The sequence below is a fragment of the Acanthochromis polyacanthus genome, chromosome 22 (assembly GCF_021347895.1).
Source record: "Acanthochromis polyacanthus isolate Apoly-LR-REF ecotype Palm Island chromosome 22, KAUST_Apoly_ChrSc, whole genome shotgun sequence".
Classification (NCBI taxonomy): Eukaryota; Metazoa; Chordata; class Actinopteri; family Pomacentridae; genus Acanthochromis; species Acanthochromis polyacanthus.
This window is the reverse complement of record NC_067134.1, coordinates 17354173-17380966: the sequence shown is the minus strand read 5'-3', so window position 1 is coordinate 17380966 and position 26794 is coordinate 17354173. Positions and strand designations below refer to the sequence as shown.

The 26794-nt window shown below is 44.1% G+C and overlaps 1 protein-coding gene and 1 long non-coding RNA gene across 2 annotated transcripts in view; one reads left to right on the top strand and one right to left on the bottom strand.

Moving 5' to 3' along the window:
- Window positions 1-26794, bottom strand: LOC110970397 (sodium/potassium-transporting ATPase subunit alpha-1). The gene is made up of 23 exons (XM_051943164.1): window positions 26567-26794; window positions 13324-13437; window positions 12332-12391; window positions 11002-11103; window positions 10726-10827; window positions 10310-10423; window positions 9951-10085; window positions 9129-9246; window positions 8772-9040; window positions 8345-8653; window positions 6881-7015; window positions 6307-6502; window positions 6040-6215; window positions 5806-5942; window positions 5447-5597; window positions 4354-4522; window positions 4050-4204; window positions 3843-3966; window positions 1231-1376; window positions 1023-1153; window positions 730-831; window positions 557-648; window positions 1-375 (listed from the first exon to the last, which is right to left on the bottom strand). Exons 1-23 carry the CDS (start codon window positions 26576-26578, stop codon window positions 347-349), a joined length of 3078 nt encoding a protein of 1025 aa, XP_051799124.1. The 5' UTR covers window positions 26579-26794; the 3' UTR covers window positions 1-346.
- The window catches only part of LOC127532146 (uncharacterized), a 30906-nt gene continuing 12446 nt past the window's right edge, over window positions 8335-26794 (top strand). Inside the window, exon 1 of the long non-coding RNA XR_007939409.1 lies at window positions 8335-8426. This is a non-coding gene — a long non-coding RNA (uncharacterized LOC127532146). The remainder of the gene's footprint in view (window positions 8427-26794) is intronic.

The window sequence follows — 26794 nt, the reverse complement described above, 5'->3', positions numbered from 1 at the left end:
TGGGACCTGACTCGAGCGCATTTTTATTGAACGTTTATAACTGTTAAAAACATGTATAAAATTGGTCCTGTTTCAGAAACAAGGCACGCATAGTCATGTCAATGTTCAGTGTTCATGTCATTATTAGCATTTTCATTGATCGTCACATCAGCATCATCAGCACGTTCCATCTCAATGTTTGTCTAATAGTAGTATCAAGCATTCCCTAATATAAAAACACGTTCCAATTTTTTTGTTCTTTTTGTCGTCACAGAGGTTAAAATTTTTATTCCGAGCAGCAAGACAATACTCATGCAAAGACGGGAGAGTGGAGGACAAGATGCGAGCTGACGGGACTGACGGGTCTTTAATAGTAGGTCTCCCGCTCCACCCAGCCTGCAAAACGAAGACACAAAACGGCAACTTCAGTCACATAGCCTCACCTAAAAGAAGCAAAGGCTTGGAAACAAAGGAGGTGGGAACAGCAGCAGATGTGGAGAAAGAGGACAAAAAACAAAAAGAGAGAAGTGGGGAAAACACAGCAGAAGATGATAAAAGCCTTGGACCGTGGACTCACCTCCTGGGCTGCGTCTGAGGATCAGCTTACGGATTTCATCATAGATAAAGATGAGCAGGGAGTAGGGGAAGGCGCAGAACCACCAGTTGGGCCTGAAAACAGAAAGCGATCCGGATGAGCAACATGTGGTGGGTGGAGCGGGTTATGAGGGGCTTTTTCTGCAGCAGGCTTACTTCAGAGGGTACATTCTGAGGGCCACGTCCATGCCGGGGCAGTAGGACAGGAAGGCAGCCAGGGCCGTCTCCTCAAACAGCCCGAAGATCAGGATTTTGTTCCTGAAACGCAGACGACACCAAAATGAGACAAACTAATCCTGAGGGACTGAAAATAGACGTTGTCGTGTTGCTGCCAGGGTTTTAAACTCCCGAGACCAAGCCAGAGGAAACCGCAGTCAGAGCGGTTTTGAAACAACGTGCATCAAACAGCGAGGTCAGCTGGAGTTCAGAAACTTCCACTTCTCACTCACTTCATGCCCTGCTGGAAGACAGAGTTCCTCCTGGTCTTGCAGATGATCAGATCGGCCCACTGCACGATCACGATGCTGGCGAAGAAGGCCGTGTGGCAGGTGAACTCCACGATCTTCCTCTGTTCGTAGGTCTGACACACAGGAGGAAACACGGTTCACACACCGAATAAACCTTAAAAACATCCTCTCTCCAGTGAAGGCTACCTACCCACTGCTGTCCATAGCTGTCCTCCAGGTCGTTGATGTACTTGTTGTCCCAGGACACTCTGATGCCCACCAGCGTGGACGGAAGGAAGCCGTTCTCCGCCAGGATCACAAAGTAGGTGAAGAAACCTGCCAGGGCCTGGATCATACCTACAGAATGGAATTTAGACCAGATTAGTGGTCAGAGAGTCTGATTTTGTACAATCTCTGGATTGTAAAAAGAATGAAAAAGCACTGACAGAGTGTAGCACTCCACCAAGGTTGCTCATTCCCCCATATGCCATTGTGGATCCAGACTATAAGCTGCATCACTGCCAAAATTTAACTAGCTGTTCCTTGTGCCATTTCTGATCTTCCCTAAAAGTTCCGTGTAAATCCGTTAGTCCGTTTTTGAGTAATGTTGCTAACAGACAAAACAACGCTGATCGTCACATAACTCCGCCATCATTCCTTGGTGGAGTCATAAACGCAGTTAATTTGTCTATTTCTAGCTGAATCAATACCTGATGGAGTAAACAAAGCGGCCTCGTGGTCTTTGGGAAGAACATGATGAATGACTGATCTGATTAGCCAGTCTGTCCGGGACCAAACCATTTGTCACGGGGTGAATAACACAAATGAATGAGATTAGTCTGTCTTTTGGGAATTGGAGGCTTAATCAAAACGGAAATTAATCATCGGCAGAGTAAATGTATTTTTAGAATGATCCATCTCATGCAGAATGATTATTTTAAAGGTATGTTTGGGAAGTCGTCCATCCAGATGTTATACCAACAAACATTGATGCAAATCCTGAAAAATATTACAACTGAATAGTGCTGTATTCGGTAGGTATACATATGTGAGCTTCATTGTTCTCTGATATGGAAGAATTCACTGAATTTATCTTTTGTTCAGTAGAGTTGTTGGCTTTCAGATCACCTGAAAATGTCAAAACATAAAATAATGAAACAAGAAAAGCACTCAGGGAGCGCAGTACTCCTCCAAGGCTGCTCAGTCGTCGTATAATTTCCGATGCCAAAGTCCTGATAAGTCCGCAGTGGTCGATGTTTAGTAGGATCGCAATCATGTGATTGTCAGCAGGCAGCTGCTGGAATGTTCACTTGTAGTCATATTTACAGTGACATTGTTACGCCATCTCGCATTGTTACGGAAATCTTAAACAAATCCGTAGGTCAAGACTAGAACCCGTATCACTCCCAAAATTTAATCAATTGGTCCTCGTTTCATTTCTGACCTCCTCTGAAAATTTCATCTAAATCCGTTATTCTGTTTTTGAGTAATGCTGCACACAGACAGACGAACAGACGGACAAACGTAAGCCGATCACCACATAATTCCACCTCTCTTTAATATTAAGAGGTGGAATATGACTAGGGATGTGCGGACTAGTCGTTTAATCGGTTAATTGTCGACTCATTTATTAAACGGTTAGTATTTTACTAGTCGGTTAAACGCTAGTGTGCCCCCCCCGCACAGCCACGCTTCGCGGCCCCCGGTCCCGACCGGGCGACGCCATGTAGCTCTTCGCTCGGCCGTGCGCCGCACACTCGTCCCGTCTGGGCTACCTGGTTGATCCTGCCAGGAGCATATGCGTGTCTCTTTTTTCAACCCCCGCTATCCCCCTCATCATTAGCGGCGTTCTGACCACTCCAGCTACACCCACCACGTCCCTTCCTGCCACCCCGAAGCAAAGCATCGGCTCCAGTATGTGCTGCTTGTGGACTGTCACGGCGCACCGACCCGCTGCCGTTACGCACAGACGCAGCGGCACTTTCTGTCTCAGTGGACGACTGAACATCTTCATCAGAGGGTGAATATTCCTCTTCAGAATATGAGTAAGCCATTACTTGACAAAGTACTTTGTCAGCGTTGACCAGACCTCTCGGTACGGTGAGTTTTCTCACTCTAAAATGTGCCGTCTTGCGCTCTGATACGCTCCGACGGCGAGTCTCGTCTCCTCGGTTTTCAAACTCTGTAAACTCCAAAACTTTGCATGAAAACACGCCCACAACTGATGCTCAGATTGAAGTTCCAGATGTCCGCCATCTCCTGGTGTACAGTACATGAGGCACACGAGGCAGTATATTTGAAGCTATGGCTTGTTATGTTCACCAATGCTGCTTGTGGCAATATTGCGACTTTGGCGCTTAAAGGGTTAAATTGCAAGTTCAATACTAATTTCCGAACCGACTAGTCGCTAATTTTATTGGCGACGAGTCGGTTCGGAAATTAGTCGAAATTCCCATCCCTAAATATGACTTTGTACTAAAAAGGGCAACACAAGAGATGTAAAACCTGTTTGCTTGCTTGTATTCTGAACTTATAAGGCAGCCAACAGCGGCTCCAACTATTTCTGGCTTTATTACCGAAGAGGGAAAAATGAGCAGCCAGACACTGCCCTATCATCACTCGGAACACAACATGCAGCACTCGATGCTCTATCGGCGCAGGACTATTTATGGCGCATGCCGCTCTGCTCTTATCTCAGACCACCCAGATTACAGAGCTGCCTTCCCAAAAAGAAAAGCTCCCCGTGAACCACGAGGAGCAAAACGTCTGGAGTGACTTCAGGACGGTTTGTGGTAGATTCTGGATTTGAACAGGGGAGCTTACCGATTTGTCCGTAGGCGATACTGATGAGCCTCTCGTTCACCAGTTTGTCTGTTTTGGGGTTTCTGGGCTGTCTCTTCATGATGTCGCTCTCAGCTGCTTCGTAAGCCAATGAGATGGCGGGAACCTGGAGACGGGAGATAAGTCAGATGGTCAGATGTCATATTCTGGAAATACCAAACAACGGGAATGTTCAATGCTCATCTTTACCATGTCGGTTCCCAGATCGATACAGAGGATGGTGACGGTTCCCAGAGGCAAAGGGATGCTGGCGATGATGAACAGGAGGAAAGGGGTGATCTCAGGGATGTTGCTGGTCAGAGTGTAGGCGATGGACTTCTTCAAGTTGTCGAAAATCAGACGACCTGATTGAAATGACACAAAAGAGTCGTTTTAAATGTTTTAATTATCTTAATCTTGCAGCTGAGCAAGAATAAAACGCTGCACATGTTCCGATCCAGCAAATTAGCATCATTTCGTGCTCGATTACACATTATGCAGCTCAGTCTGTTACCTTCTTCCACCCCGGTGACGATGGAGGCGAAGTTGTCGTCCAGCAGGATCATGTCAGCTGCCTGTTTGGACACGTCAGATCCGGCGATCCCCATGGCAACGCCGATGTCGGCCTTCTTTAAAGCAGGAGAGTCGTTCACACCATCACCAGTCACGGCCACGATGGCTCCCTGCAGACAGAACAAAGCAGAAAATTCAATTCAAGTCGGAGGTTTTGTTTAGCGTTGGGCGAATACGGCAGATTTCAGGTTTAATTAGATCAGATTCCAGTGGTGAAACATCCTTTGAGTGTTGGTTGCTCTTAAGCAGCATCATAAAAAGTGGGAAAGCCACACTTGAAAGGCCAGGAAGATATTTATAAAGAGTATTCATGGACAAAAATAAAAAGGAGCGGCCAGCTTTTGTCAAGTGTTTGAAGAGTCTTTATTGCGCTTTCTTGCTGCTATGCACTAAATGTGAAGCCATTAAACATGGACTAGAATTTATTGCACCAAGCAGATTTATGCTCCTTTAAACATGTGAGTAGACAGACTTTAGAAATATAGCCGTCATATATAATAACAGTCACCTAGTGCTGCTCCGCCACAGCTACTGAGAAGCTGAACGTAGTTCCAGGGCTCAGTTATCAACAATCCTCCTCCTCCATTGAGCAAATGTTAATGAGATCTCAAGTCTATTCAGAGTTTGAGCTGCGCTTAGATCAGTAGTGAAAACACTTACTGAGACTGGAATCCAAATTGTACTCGATTTGGTTATTTTTCTTCTTGCTCGAAAAAGAAATACAATGATAAATAACAAACATTTAAACTAATCATTGAACCCAAAGTCCACAGCAGCATAAAGAGTCTGTTCTGCCTCCTGGTAAACTCATGAATATTCACATCTGAGCTCACAGCTTGACAGATGTTACGCTTGATTATTCTGCCAACAGACCAAAGCAATAATCATAAATAAGCATTGGGGGACTATCAAATATTCACTCATGCATTTACATAATAAGGCAAGCACATGCTGCGTTCTCCAAACTGTAAAACAGATCTAGAAACAGAAAATCCTCTCACTGACACTAAAACACGCCTTAGTTGTGTTCCTACCTGTCTCTGGCAGCCCTCCACTATGATCAGCTTCTGCTGAGGCGACGTTCTGGCAAAAACTATCTCTGTGTGGTGCTTCAGGATGTCGTCCAGCTGCTCTGAGGTCAGATCCTTCAGGTCGCCGCCGTGAACAACGCAGGCCTTAGCATCTCTGCAGGGAACATTTTAGGTCATTCACAGCTTACACAGCTCTTTACAAGTGGAATTTAAACCAGTAATGATGATTATAAACAGAGCTTTACATTCTCTTACGGATTAAAACAAGATAAGGGAAGTTACAGCAGCATTAGAACTAAACGGGACCCAGAATATGACCCTGGGGGACTCCACCTTCACAAGTAAGGCCCCAGTAAACTTACCTTGGGTTGACTTCATTGATTGGAATGTTCAAACGTGCAGCGATGTCTTCAACAGTCTCGTTGCCCTCGGAGATGATACCCACACCCTTAGCGATGGCCTTAGCTGTGATTGGATGATCACCTGTTACCATGATTACCTGGGAGAACAGTTCACACATCAGCACCTCATTTTTACAGTCCAAATACCAAATCAACGAGAGTTCTACGTCTTCTTTGTGGCCTCTGGTTACAAACCTTTATTCCAGCGCTCCTGCATTTGCCCACAGCATCGGGCACGGCAGCACGAGGAGGGTCAATCATGGACATGAGGCCAATGAAGCAAAGGTTTTCAGTGGGGAAGTTCACCTCGTCAGTGTCGAAAGCAAAGCCCTCTGGGAACTGATCATCAGGCAGGCTGAAGTGGCAGAAACCTGGATAAGACGGGACACAGTGTCATCGTTAGGGCCACAGTTCAGGTTCATCAGCTCAGTTAATTCCCTCCCAGCAGGCCTCCAGTCTTACCCAGTACTCTCTCTCCCAGTCCTCCCAGTTCGAGGTAGGCGTTCTGGAAAGCATCCTTCATCTCGTCATCCAGTGGCTGCTCTTTGCCTTGCAGCATGATGGTGGAGCATCGGTCCAGGATCCTCTCTGGGGCTCCTTTCATCACCAGCAGGTGTTTGGTTTCGCCTTCGGACGCTGTGTTCTTGTGAATGGAAAGCTGGGAAAACATTCGAGAAGTCAGTTTGTGGCTTCATTTCCAGTCCTGGCACGTCGAAAATGGGAAGAAAATTCCGGATCGGAAATTTAATGTTTACATCTTTCCTTGACCTTTCTCCAAAGGCCTCATTGGAAGACAAATAGACAAATAAAGCAGCAGAAGTCTGCTTTCACCAATTAGCAAAAGGTCACATTTTTCTATCAATGCCTGTGCTTGGTCTGAGGGCCTGCAACAAAAATCATTTTACACTGATTTTTAATTTGCTGTCAACATGTCAAATAAGCTGACAGTTAGTATTGCACACACAAATGATTGAAAACACTATAAAAGGCCACTTGTTCCATTGTGCAGCCTTTAAAACATGAACAGTTTTCATACCTGGTACTTGTTGGTGGAGTTGAACGGGATCTCAGCGACTTTAGCATGTTTCTCCCTCATGTCTTGGACTGATCCGCAGCACAGTTCAATACATTTGAGCAGAGCCGACTCCGAGGCATCACCGGCCACATCTCTCTGGTGGAGGAAGACGGAGAACGTTTTGTCAAATACTCAGCTTTATATAGCATCTGAAAAAAAAATACACTCTCCCGAATCCAGTTTGTATCCGCCTACACTGCAAAAGCACAAGACGACAGAGATTCATTTGGGATTCTGCCTGTGAAAGAAAAGCGCTAATTTTCTCATTTTTTTTCCCATCATAATTACTGGCCTTGATGAAAACCAACCCCGTGTTTACCCTGAGCTCACTCTTGTTACAGTGACTGAGGGGAGATAATGAACAGTGAACAGAGGATGTCTGGTAATTAGAGCCGCGATGCAGCCAGACATTTACAGGTGATTAACACACGAAGAAACATGGATGCACTGAGACTCAACACAAACTGGTTATTAACACCGAGTGGAAACCAGATGCACAAATGGGTGTGTGTGTGTGTGTGTGTGTGTGTGTGTGTGTGTCTTCATTCCTGGGAGAAGAAGCTGGAAAACAAGTCTGTTTGTGCAAGAGGTAAATATAGCAGCAGAAGTTAACGCTAAATACAACAAGAAAGTACTCCGCCAAGATTTCTGATGGATAAAATCTTTTTAAAAAATTTGTGGTTCACAATGGTTGCTTTGTAGTCGGAGCCCAACCAGGGAGTTGGCTAGTAGATCTCAAGAGAAGCATACGCTTATTGAAAGACTGCCAAAGAGGGAAAAACAAGTCAATGTTTGAATATTTATTTATTTAAATGTCAGATTGCTTTAAAAAAATGCCATAAATGAAACTTATATTTACCGATGTTTGTTATTTTTTGTGTTTTTTGCCAAATAAATAACACTAAAGACATGATTGGTGGAAGGTGAACAGAGTCTCTAATCATAACTGTGTTAAACTTTTGAATTTCTAAAATATCATCAATAGTTTAATCAACAGCTTAACGGCACTATTCGTCCCACTATGGAACCATATCTGCAGTAATATCACTACAGTGTAGATTTCCTTTCCTTAAAGTGAGTCAGTATCTCGTCCTTCTTGAACAGGTGTTGGCGTTGCTCAAAATGAAGCGAAGCCAACACTGGGGAGGGATAGAAAACAAAAACACTTCATTCGTTTTAATGGAGTTTTTAAATTGACTGTGAGTCAGCAGCACAGAACTTCTAAATCCTGCCCACATAATGAGCAAACAAACTAAAGGCTGGGAATAAACACAAGAACTTTAGCTGCTGCTGAACAATGGGTCAAAGACAGCACAGACTTCTGCTTCTACTTCAAACAGTTAATCTGTATCCAGTTGATGGAAATAAAGTGACCGGGAGCTTAATATTTGGTACCAGACAACCAGAGGCTTAAAACAAACCTACCTTCAGAATGGGAACGTTGCTCTGCTCAGCCAGGAAGACGGCTCGGTTGCAGAGTCCAGCGATTCTGGCCAGGGCAGCCCAGGTAGCCGAGCTCCTGTCGAAGGAGGTACCGCTCTGGTTCTCCGTGGTGTCGGCCTCGTGGATCTGGTTGTCGAACCACATGTGGGCCACGGTCATCCTGTTCTGGGTCAGGGTGCCGGTCTTGTCTGAGCAGATGGTGGAGGTGGAGCCCAGAGTCTCCACAGCTTCCAGGTTCTTCACCAGGCAGTTCTTCTTGGCCATACGCTTAGCAGTCAGGGTCAGACACACCTGGAGGTAGACACCAAGAGTTTACAGCTGTCACAACTGCAGCTCTTCATCAATGAAGTCCAATCCAGAGGAAGATAATTGGATTAAACCAGACTAAAACACAGACAATGGAACTCACAGTGACAGTAGCCAGAAGACCTTCTGGCACATTGGCAACGATGATACCGATGAGGAAGATGACGGCCTCCAGCCAGGTGTATCCGAGGATCAGGGACAGGACGAAGAAGGAAACGCCCAGGAAGACGGCCACGCCGGTGATGATGTGGATGAAATGCTCGATCTCAATGGAGATAGGAGTCCGTCCGACCTCAAGTCCAGAGGCCAGAGTGGCGATGCGACCCATGACGGTACGATCTCCGGTGCTGATCACGATACCGCGGGCGGTTCCTGTAGCAAGTATCGGATAGGAAAGCACCTGTGATTCACCTGCAAAGTCTCCGTCTCTGAATGTCTCAGATGTATCCTGCTGCCGTACCTTCAACACAGTTGGTGGAGAAGAAAGCAATGTTCCTGGTCTCCAGAGGGTTCTCATTGGAGAAGTCTGGCGTACGAGTCTGAGGCTCAGATTCTCCAGTCAGGGAGGAGTTGTCCACCTGAGACACAAGAAAAGAGTCAAAAAGTGGCTCTACCTGTCTGAGAAAAAACCCTGCAAAAACAGATCAAATGGCTTCCAGAGGCTTCCTCTGGTCAAGGAGGAAAACAAACTTCCTCCTGAACTCTTATTTCTGTGGCTACAACAGCTACTGAAGGCTGAATGGCAAATTCAGGTCAAGCGGTACTTTGGCTCCACAATGGAGCAGCAGCTAAATGGTCCAATAGAAGGATGCAAAAGGTTAACAAAGAAAAGTTCAGTATGATTCAGTCAAGGGCTCAGTTCAGGACCTAAAACAGCTCACAGACCTCTTTTTGTTCTCATAATAATAATAATAATAATACTGTAGCGATGAGTCCTTTTAGTAAAACGGTGACTTCTAAAGAAAAGTGTAAGAGGGTAATTTGGTGTTTTTCAAGCACTACTTCAGAGTCAAATGGCCGTTTAATGATTCAATTTTAGAATAATGGACAAAAAAGTGCTCGACATTGTCTGAAAACCATTTTTAAAAACAAAAAAAAAGAGTTACTTGCTCACAGTGTTCTTAGGTTTTATCAAAGAAAGCTTTTTGCAAACACTTTAGAGGTCTAAGAGGGTCAAGGCACAACTCAAGCACAGTACAGATGGAAAATCAAAGTCAAGGAACTCGATTTCAGGATAAAGTCCTTTATAATGGCTCTGAGACGGGAGAAAATAACTCGTCACCTTGCAGCCGTGAGCAGAGATGATTCTCAGATCAGCAGGGATCCGGTCGCCTCCTTTCACCTCCACTAGATCTCCAACCACCACCTCTTCAGCGTTGATGTTCTTCTTCTCGCCGTCTCGGACCACCAGGGCTTGCTATAAAACCAGACATGATGGAGACACCTGGGTAAGACTGAGTGTTTCAGCTAGAAGAGTGAAAAGGATTTCCATTGCTGGCATCCACATTAGTCAACAAGGGTACTGAGATTCAGATGTCAAGAGCGCCCGATTGTTTTTGGACAGAAAAGAGGGGAAGACTTTAAATGAACACAGCAGCAATGATGTGCATGGAGATGAAGAGTTTAAAGCGTGAAGGTCACCTGTGGGACCAGGTTCTTGAAGGAGTCCATGATCTTGGAGCTCTTGGCCTCTTGGTAGTAGGAGAAGCAACCAGTGATGATGACGACAGCAGAGAGCACAACACCCAGGTACAACTGTGAACATCAAAACAGCAGATTCAGATTTCAACTCTCTATGTGAACGACTTCTTTTAAGACCTTTAGGATCCATCAGGAGTCAGCTTCTGACATTATCCGTTGTCAAATCGACTAATCCTGAACCATAACCCCTTCATCATACCAGTAAACTGTGAAATTATCCCCCAATTAACACCTGCAAATCAATACAGTCGTCAACGTCTTGCCCATTTCACAGCACCAACAATCTTGGGGCGCATCTTAGAAGATTTTGCTTTAATAAGGCACCACATCTAGACAGTACAAAGACCTTCTCTCACGTTATCATTGGCGGGTTCGTCCTCCATAGCAGCCTGGATACCGTAGGCCAGGAAGCAGAGGAGGGCACCGGTCCACAGGAGCATGGAGAAACCACCAAACATCTGGAGGAAAGCGAAACAGGAGCGAAGTTTATTGTCTGAAAGTTCCGTACCAGTACTCAGTATCTTCTCAACCCTCAAAACATCCGACAACTCAAAAGCCGTCAACATCACCAACTGTGCAAGAGGGAGTCTGAACAGTGCTTCTCTGCTCATTTAAAACTGAGCTGATGTTACCTGTTTGCAAAACTTGACCCACTCTGGGGTGGTGGGAGGAGGAGTGAGGGCGTTGGGTCCATCACGGGCCAGATTCTCAGCAGCCTTCGCACTAGTCAGACCCTGGTAGGAGGACATGACACAGATAAGTGATACATAACAAGAAAATGTCATCATCACTGTTATTCCAGCAGCCACATATAACCTCAGTGGCACATCTTTAAGTCCAGAGGGGATAGTAGGAGCTAATAGTTGCCTAGCAACGCAGCATCAACAGAAAAACAGCCATTTCCTTCATCAGCAGGTAGGAGGAAGAGGAAGAAGGGAACAGAGGAGGACGAGGAGGAGGAGAAAAGACAGAATGAAATCAGGGCAGAGGGGTTTCTGTGGCTGATAAATTAGTCACACAGCTGCACATGCATACAGTCACACAGAGACCCCAGTTAGAGGCTCTGATTAACTATTCCCCTTGATCCTTCCTGCATGACCAGCAGCACATTTGCATGAGCAGAGAGCTGCTGGGTGGGAGGTCGCTGCTCTGATGGAGCCGGTCATTATTTTAGCAAAAACCTAAGCCCAGTGGATTCACTTTCCCCAACATGGTTCTGGCCATGAAAGGGAATTTCTGTTATGGCGCAAGAATTTCAAGCTAGAAATTCGTGAAAACAAAATGAAGATGCGAGCAGATGCTGCAAAACAGCAACTAGTTTATTATTTATAGTGAATGAGCTCATCTCTATGTGAGAAGAAGGAGCTGTGTGACGGATTCATTTCTAAATAAAACCCGGCCCATTGTGAAGGAAAAACAAATCCAGATAAGACTTTTTCATTTGATGTGAATTCAGCTTCTTCCAAATGTTCAACTCGAAAAATGTCTCCAGAATGCGTTTCCACTGACAAGCTGAGAAATCTTCCATGCTTTCTTTCCACCATCCTCCTCCTCCTCCTCCTCTGTATGTCCCACTTTCTCTGTTTAATCAGCCCTGGGAGCCTGTAGCAGCTGATCACAGCCTCAATAACTCCTCTTTCATGAGCACATCGCCCCTTTTTAAACAAACTTTCTCTGTTTAATTCATCCCGGCCTCATTAATCTTTCATCAGCTGAATGTCAACTGTCAGACAGAGGAGGAAAAATGGAAGCTAACGGCTCATATCTGATCGTTATCTAATCTCTGGGATAGATGCGGACACTTTGATGGAAGAACTGCTTTCAAAAATTGCATTATGATGCCAGGGTTTGGAGATGAGCACCCTGGCTGCTGAAATTACATCGCAGTGTGACTTTTCAAGCAGCAGATGAGACGCATTCAGTCAAAATCAAACACTTAAATACGACTCTTCGCTCACTCACGTTGCTGAGGTCGGTTCCATATTTGCGGTTGAGCTCGTCCAGGGTCAGCTTGTGATCATCCTGCAAGGACACAAAGACAAGACGGCATCAGTCCAGTGCATGCGGACGTTCAATATGCCAGGAGACGGTGACATTTCCAGCTCATTGTGCGCTGACCTTTCATTGTACAATGACAGGGAAATCATAATACAGTTTAAGGAGGGAAAATGAGGATGAGGAGCCAAGGAAAGACAAGAAAGAGAGATGCAGAAAGAAGGTGGAGAAGAAGAGCAGGTAGAGGAGAAAATTGACAAATAAAAGTATGATAGATCAAGATAGATACACGAAGGCCTTGAATTTTCATGTTTTTGGTTCTTGCGAGTGGTGTTTTCTAGCCTAGCCGCGCTAGACCCATGCTCTGAAGACGTAAGGGTCTAGGCACGCTCGACAGGGAGGGAGGCGGGCTAAAAGGTTGTCTATCAAATCACTCTGCAGCAATTGGGTAGGTATACAACCAATCAGCGCAACGAATAGGCTCCTAGAGCGCCGGAAATCAGAGGATACGGTAGTTCGGTGAAGCCTTATTTATACAGTCAATGGGTGAAGCTCAAGTATATTACAGACATGTTAACAGAAAGATTATTCAGAGTCGGTGCTAATGGAGCTCAACGACTGTTGTCGTTTTTGTTGTCGACCCTGGCAGAGAATTAAATTTGTTGCCGTGGGTTGTCTAGCGCGGCTAGGCTAGTTGTTTCCGGTTGTTTCTGTCAGAATCGTCGCACCTCTGTCGTCACTTAGTTACGCCCGCCTTCTGACTCTACACTTCATGGTGAATCGTCCGGCCAGTTTTAGGAGCATCCAACCTCGAGCCTTATGGAGGGTAACTAGACCCACCCTGGCAGAGAATTAAATTCGTTGCCGTGGGTTGTCTAGCGTGGCTAGGCTAGGTGTTTTCATGAGAAGGGAAGGTTTAAAACCAACGAAAGTAGAGAGGAAGAGGTGTTGACTCTCACCATGTCCACTTCCTTCTTCAGCTCGTCCATATCCTTCTCCTTCTTCTTCCCCTTCCCCTTCTTCTTGCCGCCCTGCTCCGAGGTGGCAGCCAGCTCATACTGCTCTCGTCCTTCCTGGAAGGCGGAAAAAAAAAATAATCAAAAGAAGAGTTTAGTAACAGCAATAACTCTCAATGATCTCCCAGCTAACCCGCCATCATTACATTCCTGTCTGATTCGAGAAGGGTATCAATGATGCTCAGTGTTGCCTCAAGCTGAAATAACTCCTGCAGCTGGGATTCAGTGTAGGCAGCGAAAGCACAACAGCTTCTGCCTAATGAGCCAAGGGTCAGAAATGTACGATATTGTTGTTATGCCAACTCAGATAACACAAAATGAGCTTTTTATCAATATTATTCATGTTCCGTTTCATTCTGACTGCCGCTGCTTCGTAGAGCAGTTTCTAGGCAGCAAACAGGCTTTAAAATGTTTTATGAAACACACAAAAGGATATTGTAAAGGTCGATAATGGATGCTATGATGGCAGTGATGCTCAAAAGGTCCTGGGCTAATGCTTTAGCGACAAAATAATCCCTTGTTACTCTCTGTAATCGCTCATGTATCACGCCGCTTTGGATTTAGAAGTGCAGCAAATGTGGGCAATATTCTGTAAATAAAATGGGTTAAGTCGCTCATTTGCAATAATTAAAGCAACACTGCAGTGATTTAAAGCAATAAATACAGAAGATTGCATGACATTTTTCATAGAAATTGAGAAACTACTGTTGGATCAGCGTTGTTCTAGTTCAGCTGCTTACTATCATCACTTTATCCCAACTTCAAGATAGCCCTATGATAGTTCTAATTAACTTGCATATTATTAACTATTTTGTGCAACAGGGATGTTTATTTATTTTTTTTTATTTTCTGTCCTTTAAATCCTGCTGCCATGCTTTCTGTTTATCTTGCAGGCATTTGATGGCCACATAGGTTGAGGTTTACAGATCCGCTGGCGTTAAAAAGATGTGACTGAAAATGGAAAAACGGTCTCCGAGGATTTTTCAATGCTATTTTAAGCATTGACATAGCATTTATACAGCAACAAATGACTATTTGCTAAATATGTTCCATTTAGTTTTTAGATTTTTTTTGCCAGTGTAGCCTCTCATGCATGTTAATGTTATGCATGTGAGTCCCTCCCATTGCAGTTAGTCTGTTATTTTAATATATATTAACTCATTTCTATGTCAGTTTTGTATCTGAATATTATTTTGAGATTCCTCTTGTGTACAAAGCCTTACTGGTGGTAAATATCCTTTGATGCAAGAGGAAAGCTTGTGGTTCCATACAGTGGTTCTTAAAGTTGTAAACAACAAGTTCACCTTTGCTTGAGGAAGAAACCCGAGCGTCCAAAGCGACCATGCATAAGTAACCCGCGGACTACCGCTGAGATGTGTCCGATGCACCGTGAACACGTCCGATGCCTGATGACTCAAAATGCCAGAAGACGTTTTGTCATTCCGCATCTTTATAAGCTTCCATGTGGGTCAATGCATTTGAGATTAAAAAATAAAAAATAAAACCGTAAACAGAGCCTCGTCGGACGCTGAGAAAGCTGTGGCCTAAATTGGGACGACAAACTGCCACAAACTTTAACAGACAGTCCAGGGAAAACAGAGTCACCTCTTAACTTGTCACATCCTGTTAGGTTGTGACACCAGGAGGCCTGTCGGACACAAACACTGGAAACCATCTTGGATCTTGGCTTCAGGGACACCAGAGCCATCTGTCACTGCAAACACACCTCCTCAGGGACACACTTTGTCAGAATACGCTAACTTTTCAAAGACCTTTTGTTGGCTATGCGGCTTTTAAATAAACTATTGTCCATCTGTTCCAGCCCAACTCGGCGTTTCATCACCTGACAATTGGACTATTTGCCTGTGAGCACACTGATTATTGTGTAATCCATGTAGAAGTCAGCCGATATTAGCAACTGCAGTTTCTTTACTCCTCATCATGTCACTTTGCAAACTCCACTACAGTCATTTAAGGCTTCAGAGGATCAGTCAAGCTTAAAAAGGGACACTTTGACATCAATAATGAAACCCGTGGGAGGAGCTGGCACGGCGTGGTTTTCGGTCGGTTAGAAGATAAAGCTTTCATTGCGTGGTGAGAGAGATTAGGCTGCCGGGTAAAACTCATTTCACTTGTTTAAACACCCACAATCGTGCTGTCCCAGGCTTAAACACACAGAGCTTCAGTCAGTCACCAACAGCTTCTCTAAACACAACCTCCCCAGTTATGCGAGTCCACGATGAAACAATAAACCAGTCATTTACTGGTAATCACACTCGGGGACACGCTGTTGATTTTAACTCTGGCTGTGACACACATTCTCTCTCTGTAGGGCTTTAAATAAACAGAATACCTCCAAGATTAGACCCAGATCTCACACAAACAGTCTTCTGATAATAACTCGAGCAGTAAAAACAGACAAAAAGCTCACTTCATGGAAAGAATTTGTGACTTTTCTCTCACTTGACATCCCTTATCAGCTCAGACCAACAGTCGGCCTCCGTCCACAGACATCCCCTCTCATTATCAGCCATCGCTGCAGCCAACGGAGCTACAACGCAAAGGCTGTACCTTCTGGACGGCTGAGAGACCAAGTGACAGAATGAAGATGAGATGGCGAAGGAGAACGGCGGCAAACAGGAGAAGAAAGGCAACAACTCGGCAAAGGTAGGTGTAAAAATCACAGCCTGAACGTGGAAAGCATCACACAAAAAGTGATGAAAGTCACAACAAAAGCCTCTTACACAAGATAAAATGGTTTCTGAGCCGTGAAATACCTCCATCCTGTCGCTGTCCTGCAGGATTTACAACCAGGTGAGAATACAGTCGGTTTATTGATACAGCAGATGGTCGGCAGGGACACTCCTCATGTACGAGGATATGAACCTCCAGACTGTCGGCCAACCTTCCAGCGGTGACCAAGTCTAAAAACTGAAGGTTTATCCTGCAAACTACCACTGCTAGGATGTATAAAACACGATATAAGAGACATTTCTGAACTTTTTTAGGTATTGCCTTTTATTTTTGTGACACCATTCCACCTTAGGGACCTTTCCATAGTAAAGTCAAGACCCTACGATATTATAGACAGAAACCAAGAGTTCTATTTGGACAGCAAGCATCAGAGATTTAAGAGAATCAAAAAACAATCTTAAAGACAATGATCAGTACAGAATTTTGTCCAAACTGAAATATCTCAGCCGTTATTTTACGTACTGGTATTAGATGATGTTTAGATGTTTACCAGAGAATGAAGCTAGACTGACACCGACACACTAAACAGCGCTGAATTTACTGATTTAGATCAACTATTTAAGATGCAAACATTATTACTCCACCAAGGAACAATGTGATGATCGGCGTTGATTTGTTTGTCTGTCCATCTGTCTGTCTGTTCGCAACATTCCTCAAAAACAGACTAAGAGATTCGGATGAAATTTTCAGGGAAGGTCAGAAATGACACGAGGGCCAACTGATAAGATTTTGGCAGTGATGCAGCTTATAGTGCGATCCATGGATTAGTTAAAGATTTTGGCTGCATTCTACGTTGCCGTGATTTCTGATCATCATTGACGTCATTTCTACAAAAAAAAAGCTGCATTTCTGACAATACCATATACGGGAATGAACAGCCTTGGAGGAGTACTGAGCTCTCTGAGTGCTTTATAGTTTTGGTTGACGTGATAATCTTGGAAACTGCATCACCGTAATGGTTGATTTGGAATTAAACTCAAGTTGAGGTAACATCATGACTCTACCTTGATAATTTCATTTTTCTTCTTCATATTAACATGCCTGGACTTTTTAAAATGGTTATGATTGTAATGAAAAAGACCTTTGATTATCAAGGAAATCTGATTCCTTTAATTCGAAACAGTTTATTGGTTGAACAAAATTTTACTGGATTAACTAAAAACATTGATGTTGTGCTGATTTTTCATGACTGTGTGAGGTTCAAGTTCTTTTAACCTCTCTAAGTTTATAAAGAAATGTCTCAGCAACTGTTGGATTAGGATTGTAACCAGTTTTTAATCAATTAATCTACTACAGATTTTCTAGATTCTTATTTACTTACTTGTGCGGTTAATAAAATGTCACAAAAATGGTGAAAAATGTGCTTCAGTGTTTCCTCAAATGTCTTATTTGTTCCACAGTCCAAAGATTTTCACTTTGCTTTCATCAAGGAAGAAAAGAACCTAAAGCTGTTCACATTTAAGACGCTGGAATCAGACAACTTTAACTCAAACGGATTGACTGATTATGAAATTGGTCGGTGCTGAAGTTATTAGTTGACTGATAGATTACTGGCTGAAGCTCTACATTAGGTCTGAATTTTGATTTGTCCAATACTTTGGTTTTTGCTAATATTTACGCCAGCTGCACTTAGCCTCTGGCGCAAATATTAGCATAGTGAATGGAGATGAGTACCTGCTAAACCTCACCATGCTAACAAGGTTTGGCTCAAAGCTCTTAGTCTTAAATGACTTATTAGTTGAATTACAAAAATGTACAATATCTTCATTTTGCATTATAAAACTCCCCATAACATTAGTCTGAGTACGAGTTTATCCTCTGCAACTCCTGGACATGCATTGGAGGCAAAAATAAACAACTTTAACAGGTGCAAGGTCTTTCTTAGTGCGAGTGCTCATCAGAGAAAGTTGAGCCCAGGTGTGTTCCAGGTGGGTAAGCGGAGATCGCAACATGAGAAGCCAACATCGATTAGCAGTTAAGGCTAATCAATAATTCAGCACTGTACACGGATCAGAGGTGTTAGCGTGTTAGCAGGGGCAGTTTGCCAAAACACAGGGAGTACTGAGGATCTATTATTCAGCACCACGGCAGTCTGCAGCCAATCACAGAACTCCTCAGATATCTGGAACCACATGACCAAATATGGAGATCCTGCAGGCTGTCATGGAAACTTGCAGCTTTTTTCCTCCCACATGAGCCTTTAAAGTTTCCCAGAGTGTGTGATCGCAGCACATGTTGTTATCATTGCCCGAGCCCCCCGGCCGGCCAAGCTGGGAAAACACAAGTCTGGTTCTGGATCGTTGTGACCAAATCTCAGCCTTCGGACCCCTGAGGGCCCCCAGGGGCCCCCTGGCTTCAGGCAAATAACCCACAAAGAGCGGAGGAGTTGGAATGCAGACTAGTTTCCAAAAGATTGTGTACAGTCTATATACACACTACCATTCAAAAGCTTGGAGTAACTTAGAAATGGACTTATTCTTTAAATGAAAGCAGTTTTTTTTTTGTTTTTTTTGCAATGAAGATATTCAATGAATCAGGTCTGGAAACGGCTGATTTTTACAGAGGACCATATCCAGCAACCACAGAAAATTACAATGGAGCTATGAGAAGAATATAAAGGGTGTCACTTTTTAATCAAAACCAAAAACATCAGGGTGTCCCAACTGTTGCAGCTATATTCATCAATACTGATTCAATTCAGTATTTAATTCAAGTCCATCCTAAACAATAAAAACATAGATATGTACTGTAAATCCATAAGTATGCTTCATTGACATCGTTGAAGCTCTCAATGTGCACAGTTACACTGCCTGCAGTTCAATATAGTTCAGCTGAAATGTGAAATGAAACTGCATAGAGAAGTACAGATTGAAAGAATATGCCTTACTTTGACTTATTTTTAAACGATATATGTAGAATAAAGTGATTTTGAAATACTATGATTTTAAAAATGGAGTTGGAGTACTTAACCAATGAAACGCAAGTCACAGGTGAATAGTTCAAGTTAAAAATCAGACGCTTTTATAGCTACTGGCTCTGATGTATGCTGTCATTTTGGTGATTTTTAAGACTTTCAAACCCACTTTTCCAGGACTTAGTGGCGCAATTCTAACAGATTCAGAGTTTAGGTCCCATGAGGTCCACTGCTAAGTTCAGGGCTTCTACAAGGACATCATGGATATTTTCTTAAAAACTTTTAACAGATATATAACAACGGAAATACCAACAAGAGCTTTTTTTTTGGCTGTCTGGATACCGGTTTCAAATGGACCACTTCTAGTATATGAACACAGGAAATGCCATATTAACACACAACACGCTGTCCCTAAAAACAGACTCAAAAAGCAGAAGTAGCTATTCTAGAAAGCTGCTTCCACATCTGACCAGCAGCAGTGAAATCAGAGCTGCAGCTCATTTCCTTTAAAACGCAAACTGATCAGTGAACCAGCCGAGTGTTTCCCAACCTGACAAAAAGGTTTCGTACATATCGTCTGATTGTGCGTTTTCAGACATAAACATCTCCATCCTTCCCTCCAGGGAGAGTCCCACCTCATCAGTTGGCGCCACTTTTACCACCAACACTGACACATTTCAGCCTTTTAAATAAGCCCAACAGAAACCAGTCAGGTCTTACTCATGCAGTACAGGAATGACTGCATCACCAGCCAGCTTCCTGGTGAACTTTAGCGACAGCGCTGCTCTCATCACGTGACAGATTGGGACTCAGTTGGTATAAATCAGCCGCTTACGAGCGGTTTCACCTGCACTTAATCCTCGATCCGGTGGCAGCGGAGCCATAACTCATCCTCCCAGTCTGGAAGCAGCAACACAGCAAAGCCACAACACTTTTATCAGCTTTTCATTTACTACACTGATGGATGTTTGCTGCCGCCAGACCTAAGAGCGATGTATTCATAAGATACTGATCATCCTGTTCTTCTCATGGAGGACCCAGAGCGAGTGAACCAAGTCTGACATCCTACATGAAGATGAACATGATGTTTAGCATCAATAGCTCCTCACAGAAACACGAGACAAGAAGCTGCAGAGAAGCAAGATGAAGTTAGCAGCCCATCTTTCCAGGAGAACTAGGACACTTTGTTGATATTAACGTGTTTTAAACTGCATCTGGCTATGTTGTGCACACACATCTGTAGGAGTAGAACAGCCAATAGGAATGACTTCCTCTCTGGAAAACACCTGTAATTGGTCAAACTCTGCTCTTTTTAACACTGGTTAAATTTTCAAAAACCTTAAAACAGTCGAGACGAAGCACTAAAGTAGGGCTGCAACTAACGATGCGTCAACGAGTCGTCTGAGCATGATACGTCATCAAAAGCGGAAGTGAGCGCGCGATGCAACAGAAATCCCCTTCCGACCGGAGTGCGGAACACGGACGAACGAATGTCCACGATTTATCGTAAACATGGATGTCAGCGTTTACTATACAGCTGTATCTAAACGCGGACGTCCGCGCTGCATCGTGCATACAGAATACATGCACGATGCAGCACCGACGTTCGTCCGTGTTCCGCGCTCCGGTCGGAAGGGGATTTCTGTTGCATTGCGCGCTCACTTCCACTTTCGATGACGTATCGAGCTCAGACGACTCGTCGGTAGTTGCAGCCCTACACTAAAGTGTAATTTTTGCCCAACATTGGACATAATTACTGCCTACTGCAGCTTTAATGTGATTAAACTGCACTAATGTGACATTATTTTGTGCTTTTTTTAACATTTCACTTGAAGTTCCTGCACTAGAGATCCTAAAATGATCCGTTTCTGAGCTACTGGAAGACATGTCACCAGTGATCGTCAATAAAAACATATGAAGACACATTCATGGCGAATCCTTCTTTTGGGGGCAGTGAAAATCAAATAAAATAAACTACAACGTCTCTCTTGAAGGAAGCAATCCAGCGAACTGTAATCTTGAAGAGAGGATTGAAGGTTGAAGTGGAATTGTTTGGATGGAATCGACAGAAAAACCGCTATATTGAGGATATGCTCTCGAGCTGATGTCAGAAGAGAAGAAGGATTTACTCTGATAAAAAGCAAACGTCACAATAAACTGCTGTTGGTTTCTTTCTCCCACACGCACACAGTGAAGCCTACTGGACACCGAACAATGCGTCTTTGTACTACGTCCATAAAACCGGCAGCAAAAGCAAAAACAAAAGGCTCAGCAATCGTTTCATGTGACTGTTAAGACCACAGGCATCCAGCAGGAACCAACACTGCCGGTTCAGAACGGACTAGAACCAGAAACTTCGCTCATTTTGTTGGTGTTCGTCAGGAAAAGTTGGAGTCTTTCCTGACAAATCTCCTGTTCAGCTTTTCCAGCTAAAGTGCTGTTTTAGTTTGAAGCACATTTCCTGAGGGAACGCCATCGAACTGGACTTCAGGCGCCAGTGGGAAAGGATCTGTTCATCCTTTCAAGAGAGACTGTGAATGAATGAGGCTCTGAACCAAGAATTTCAGAGGCCTCTTTTCCCCCCTCGCTTTTTCTTTTTCCTCTCGCCTGGGAGAACAAATCAGAAGAGAGCGTCCGGTCGAGCGGGTGCATATTTTAAAGCTCACACTTGTTACAGGCAGAATTCCTGCTCGGAGCCAGAAACAAGCTGCTCATTGAACTGTGCCGTTGTGGGACTTTGGCCGGTTGCTAGCAGCGACTGTCGCCACACCTCTGCAGATCCGTGAATGGACCGAATCACGTGTTGATCCCTCCTCCAGCTCTTTCTTCCCCCCCATGCCCCCCCACCCACCTCTCCTCGCTCCTCTTTTTATTCTTTCGCTTCCTCCGGCTTTTTAAAGAGTGAAAAGAAAGTGTGTTAATTTACACGGCGGTCGGGTTTAACACTCTCTTCACGTCCGGAGCAACTTTCAGCTTGTTATTTTCCCTCCCTAAACAGAACAAAAAGAGTGAAGAGTGAATGAATCAATGAGTCCTTGTTGGAAACTTGGGTTCTTTGCTGCTGCGATGGAAAAACGGGCGAACTTTACACCTCTGAGCTGCTGGTTGTGTAGCGTCTTGCATTGAAATGTAAGAAATACACGAGCGCTAAAAAGTTTGGGGTCACTAAGAAATGTCCTTATATATAAAAGAAAAGCCATTTTTGTCAATGAAGATAACATTAAATGAATCAGAAATACAGTCTAGACATTTACTGTGGTTAAAGACAATTCTAGCTGTAAATTTTTAATGGAATATCTCCATAGGGGTACAGAGGAACATTTCCAGCAACCATCACTCCTGTGTTCTAATGCTACATTGTGTTAGCTAATCATGTTGAAAGGCTAACTGATGATTAGAAAATTCTTGTGCAGTTATGTTGGCACCTGTGTAAAAGTGTGAGCTTTCATGGAAAACATGAAATTGTCTGTCTGTGTCTGTTCCGATCTGCTCCAGAGGCCTCTCTCAATGAGCATCACTAAGCAACAAAAGCCAAGCAATAAGCAATGTAACTAATTACTTTAATCAGTAATGCAATTACTCCCCAAACACTGCAGAGAACTGGAACTATTCCATCAGCCTGAGATTAATTAGACCGTTTTAGTTTCCACGTCAATATTTCAAGAGTTCGGGATAAAACGAGTTATTTCAGAGCTGAAGGAACAAGAGGCTCTTTATTCAGCTCCAGGGCCTGGACATTAACCCTCTGAGGCTCAAAACCTGCAGCAACTTTAAAAAAAAACTAAACGACTGTCAAGATACATCATTTATTCGAGCTGCAAACTATAAAAACATTTTTGCAATATTTTGTCTTGTTTGCCTTTTTTTTGTCTTTTTCTGTCTGATTTTTGTTGCTTGTCTCATGTTTGTCACTTTGTTTCTCATTTTTTGTAATATTTTGTCTTGTTTTTTGTTGTTTATTGTCTTTTTCTGTCTGACTTGTTGCTTGTCTTATGTTTTTATCCTTTTGTGTAGCATTCTTGTCATATTTTGTCCTGTTTTTGTTGTTTTTTTCGTCTTTTGTTGTCCGACTCGTCGCTTGTCTCATGTTTTTGTTTCTCATTTTTATCATTCTGCGTCTCATTCTTGTAATATTTTGTCCTGTTCTTGTTGTTTTCTTCTCATTTTCTGTCTGACTTTTGTTGCCTGTCTTATGTTTTTGTCATTTTGTTTCTCATTTTTGTCTTTGCGTCTCATTTTTGTATTATTTTGTGTTGTTTTCGTTATATTTTGTCTGACTTTTGTCATTTTGATTATAAAAAATTTAACGGGTTACCCAGCTCAGACACCAGAGCTCCGAGTTGCATCATTTCCTCAAGGAGCGGAAAAGCTGAGTTTGGCGCACATGTTCGCCTCAAATATTCAGCCTCTGCGCGTTTCCGTGTTACAGCAGTCACATGAGGAAACAGCTCAGTCATTCAGGCTGCAGAAAGCGTCGGTTTCCTCCCTCGGCAGAGCCGTAGATAGACGGCGTTTCTTCCCTTTTACTGATCAGCAGGCAGAGAAAGTTCAAAGAGCTGCCACAGAAAGCAAAGCATATGGAGAGAGCTGGCATGGGGAAGAGAAAGTGAGCCAGAGAGGAGAAAGACAAAAGATGGATGAAGCGTCAGAGTTTACAGAAAGAGCTGCTCAGAGGCTCAGAGTTGAAACAGGAAAGAGAAGGAGGACGCCGTGTTCTGGTGTGACAAAAGCCCCGTTAATACACAATGACTGCCGAGCGGAAAGAATGTTAAATCCCCAGAAAGAGAGCGGCAGAGAGGAAAACAGGTACAAACACAGAGAACAAGGGGGAAACAGAGTGGAAGGAATGGAAGTGAAGGTGGAGCCTCTGGGCCAGATTAAAGAGGCCGACAGCCTCGTCAGTTCACAGCCGTTTGGACTGAACCCCAGCAGAGATCCGTCCCGAGGGACTCCCAACAGCCACGAAAACATGTTTTTTTCGACCGGCCTCCAAATACACAAACAGCACTTCGAATAAAGAGTCGAACTGAGCTCACAACAGCAGCCTTGTCGGCTGTTTGTTTCAAAAATGGTCAAAAATAATGCGCATCAAAGCCAAAGAAGACGTCCTGAAACGTCTTAAGATATTCAGTTTAGTGTGACAGAGGACAAATGAAACCAGAAAGTATCCAGATTTAAGAAGATGGAATCAGACAAACTGACAAATTATTGCAGCTCTGGTCCTGATCTCATGTCCACATCTGCGCAACTAAATAAGGATTTTCAGCTCAATGAGCTTAACTTTCCCACAGCTGTGTTCTTCGAAATGTTCTGCAACACTTTTAAACACCCAGATTGTTGCCCTAAAGGAGATTTTCCACTCACACTACCGTTCAAAAGTTTGGGGTCACTTAGAAATGTCCTGATTTTTGAAAGAAAATGAGTATTTGTTCAATGAAAATAACATTAAATGAATCAGAAATACAGTCTAGACATTGTTAATGTGCTAAATGATTGTTCAAGCTGGACATTTTTAATGGAATATCTCCATAGGGGTACGGAGGAATATTTCCAGGTGAACAGTAGTGTCAGTTCGATTTATTTACTAGATGTGAAAAATCAACTACAAAGGCGGCAAAAGCCTAAACTGCATAGTGTTTACTGTCATACATACAAGGCTGAAGAAGGCAATGATGTATGACTTTTAAATCTGTGGAAACTTCAATAATTCAGCCAGTGAAGAAGTCAGGTGAGATGATGAAATATTTACTAGGATTCGCCCCAAACTCACTTCGCCTTTTCCTCAGCAGTTTGTCATATTTGTCGACTATTTCAGCGATAAATCGGGGCATCGTGCGTTTGATTCTGGGACAGATCTGCAGTAAAACACAAACATCTGCAGCCGGTTTCAAGTTGCTCAACGGCAGCAATGCGGCAACTGTTGCCTTTCAACATCCCCGCCACCCATCAGTCCTCATCTCACTGTTTGTTGAGCTGAGCTGTGGATGTGATGAGAAAACACACATGGGGGGGGGAGCATGAAAACGGCAGCGGAGGTTTAATCTCCCATCAGCCCGGCTCATTCCTGAGCTCCTCTCGCAAGTTGAGCCGCTCCCTTGGAGGCCGTCACCTCCTCTGCCAGATCCTGGATGGTATCAGAGGGAAGAGGGAATGAAGGAGAGGAGGAGGCGCAGCGGGGAGGTGGAGGAGGCTGGATGGGGGCAGGGCAGCCTTCATCACATATGGAAAAAAAAAAACAGCAGGAGAAGCCAAGAAGCTGGAGGAGATGAAGGAGGTGAAGATGTGGAGCTGAAGGAGCCAGCCTGCTTCACATCTCCCGCCACGTCCATCCCTCCATCCTCCTCATCCCTCCATCCTCCCTGCATCCATCCCTCCATCCTCCTCATCCCTCCATCCTCCCTGCATCCATCCCTCCATCCTCCTCATCCCTCCATCCTCCCTGCATCCATCCCTCCATCCTCCTCATCCCTCCATCCTCCCTGCATCCATCCCTCCATCCTCCTCATCCCTCCATCCCCTGCATCTCTAATGAGACTTTCAGTGGTGCAGGATGTCAGGGTGTGGCGACGACCAGCTGAGATCTCTCGGCGGCTTCGGTTTCCTCCTTGACCGTTCAAGTTGGTCCAGAACGAGAGCTGAGCGGCCGAGCGACAAGAGGAGACGAAAAAAGACGACGGCTCCTCCTGCCATCAGCTGACAGAGCTGCCCCCCGCCGAGCTCCACGGGAACCAAACCGAGCAGGAAAAAAAAAAATGACTGCAGGCGGGAAGGAATGCAACTTTCAACACCAACTGGTGCAAAATTGGGATTGTTTGTTTCAGTGAGACGACCTGCAGATCACCTTTTGTCACATTGATGGCGCAACAGACAACTTTCATCATTCACATATCACCTTCCTGTCCTCATTTTTGCGCCACTTTCTTGATCCTGAACGCAACATGCAACTTTCAAGACTGATTGTGTCAAAATTCAGAATTTTTTTTAAAAGTGTGGCACCCATAAATCACCCTCTTCTTCCAATTTTGCGCCACATTCTCTGACCTGGAAGTTACAGACAGCACAGAGGAAGCTACGCAAGATACTTCATCCACCTTTTCTCTGAGCTTTCCTGCATTTCTTGGGACTCTCTTGGTTCCAATCATGCAGAACCGTGCAGCTGATCCCAGAACAGACCTCAGATAAGTTCCAGAGCTCCAGCAGGGAAAAGGGCTGGACTCTGGCAGAACCCTCCCACCGTCTTTAACAGCCAGAAAACAGCCAAAAAACAGCGAATGTCTGTCCCTAAAGCAGCGGCAGCATCTCCTCGTGACAGAATGTGCGACACCTGGAGACACTTTGAGCCTCAGTTTGTTCTCAGAGCCACACTTTGACACGCTTGAAACTTTGACAGAGAACATCCCGTTATGTAAGAGGAGAACTTCCTCCTGACCCATGAGCAAACCGAGGAGATGTCTGGCTAGAAACCACTTGTTAGAATAAAGCAGAGGGAAATAAAAAAAGAAGCAGAATGATACTCACTCCTCTCCCCATGGCTGCCGATCAGTCCTCAGCTCCGGTTCAAACACAAACTAAAAGTCCTCCTTAAAATATGAAGTTTTAAAAAAAATAAAACACCTAAAATCAGCTTTAGCTTTGAAGTTGACGCGACCCTGAAGGATTTCTGTTTTTTTTGTGTGTTTTTTTTTAAAGTTTTTAGTCGTCAGCACGTGTCACTCCTCTGGAACACACATCCGAGCTCGCGAGCCT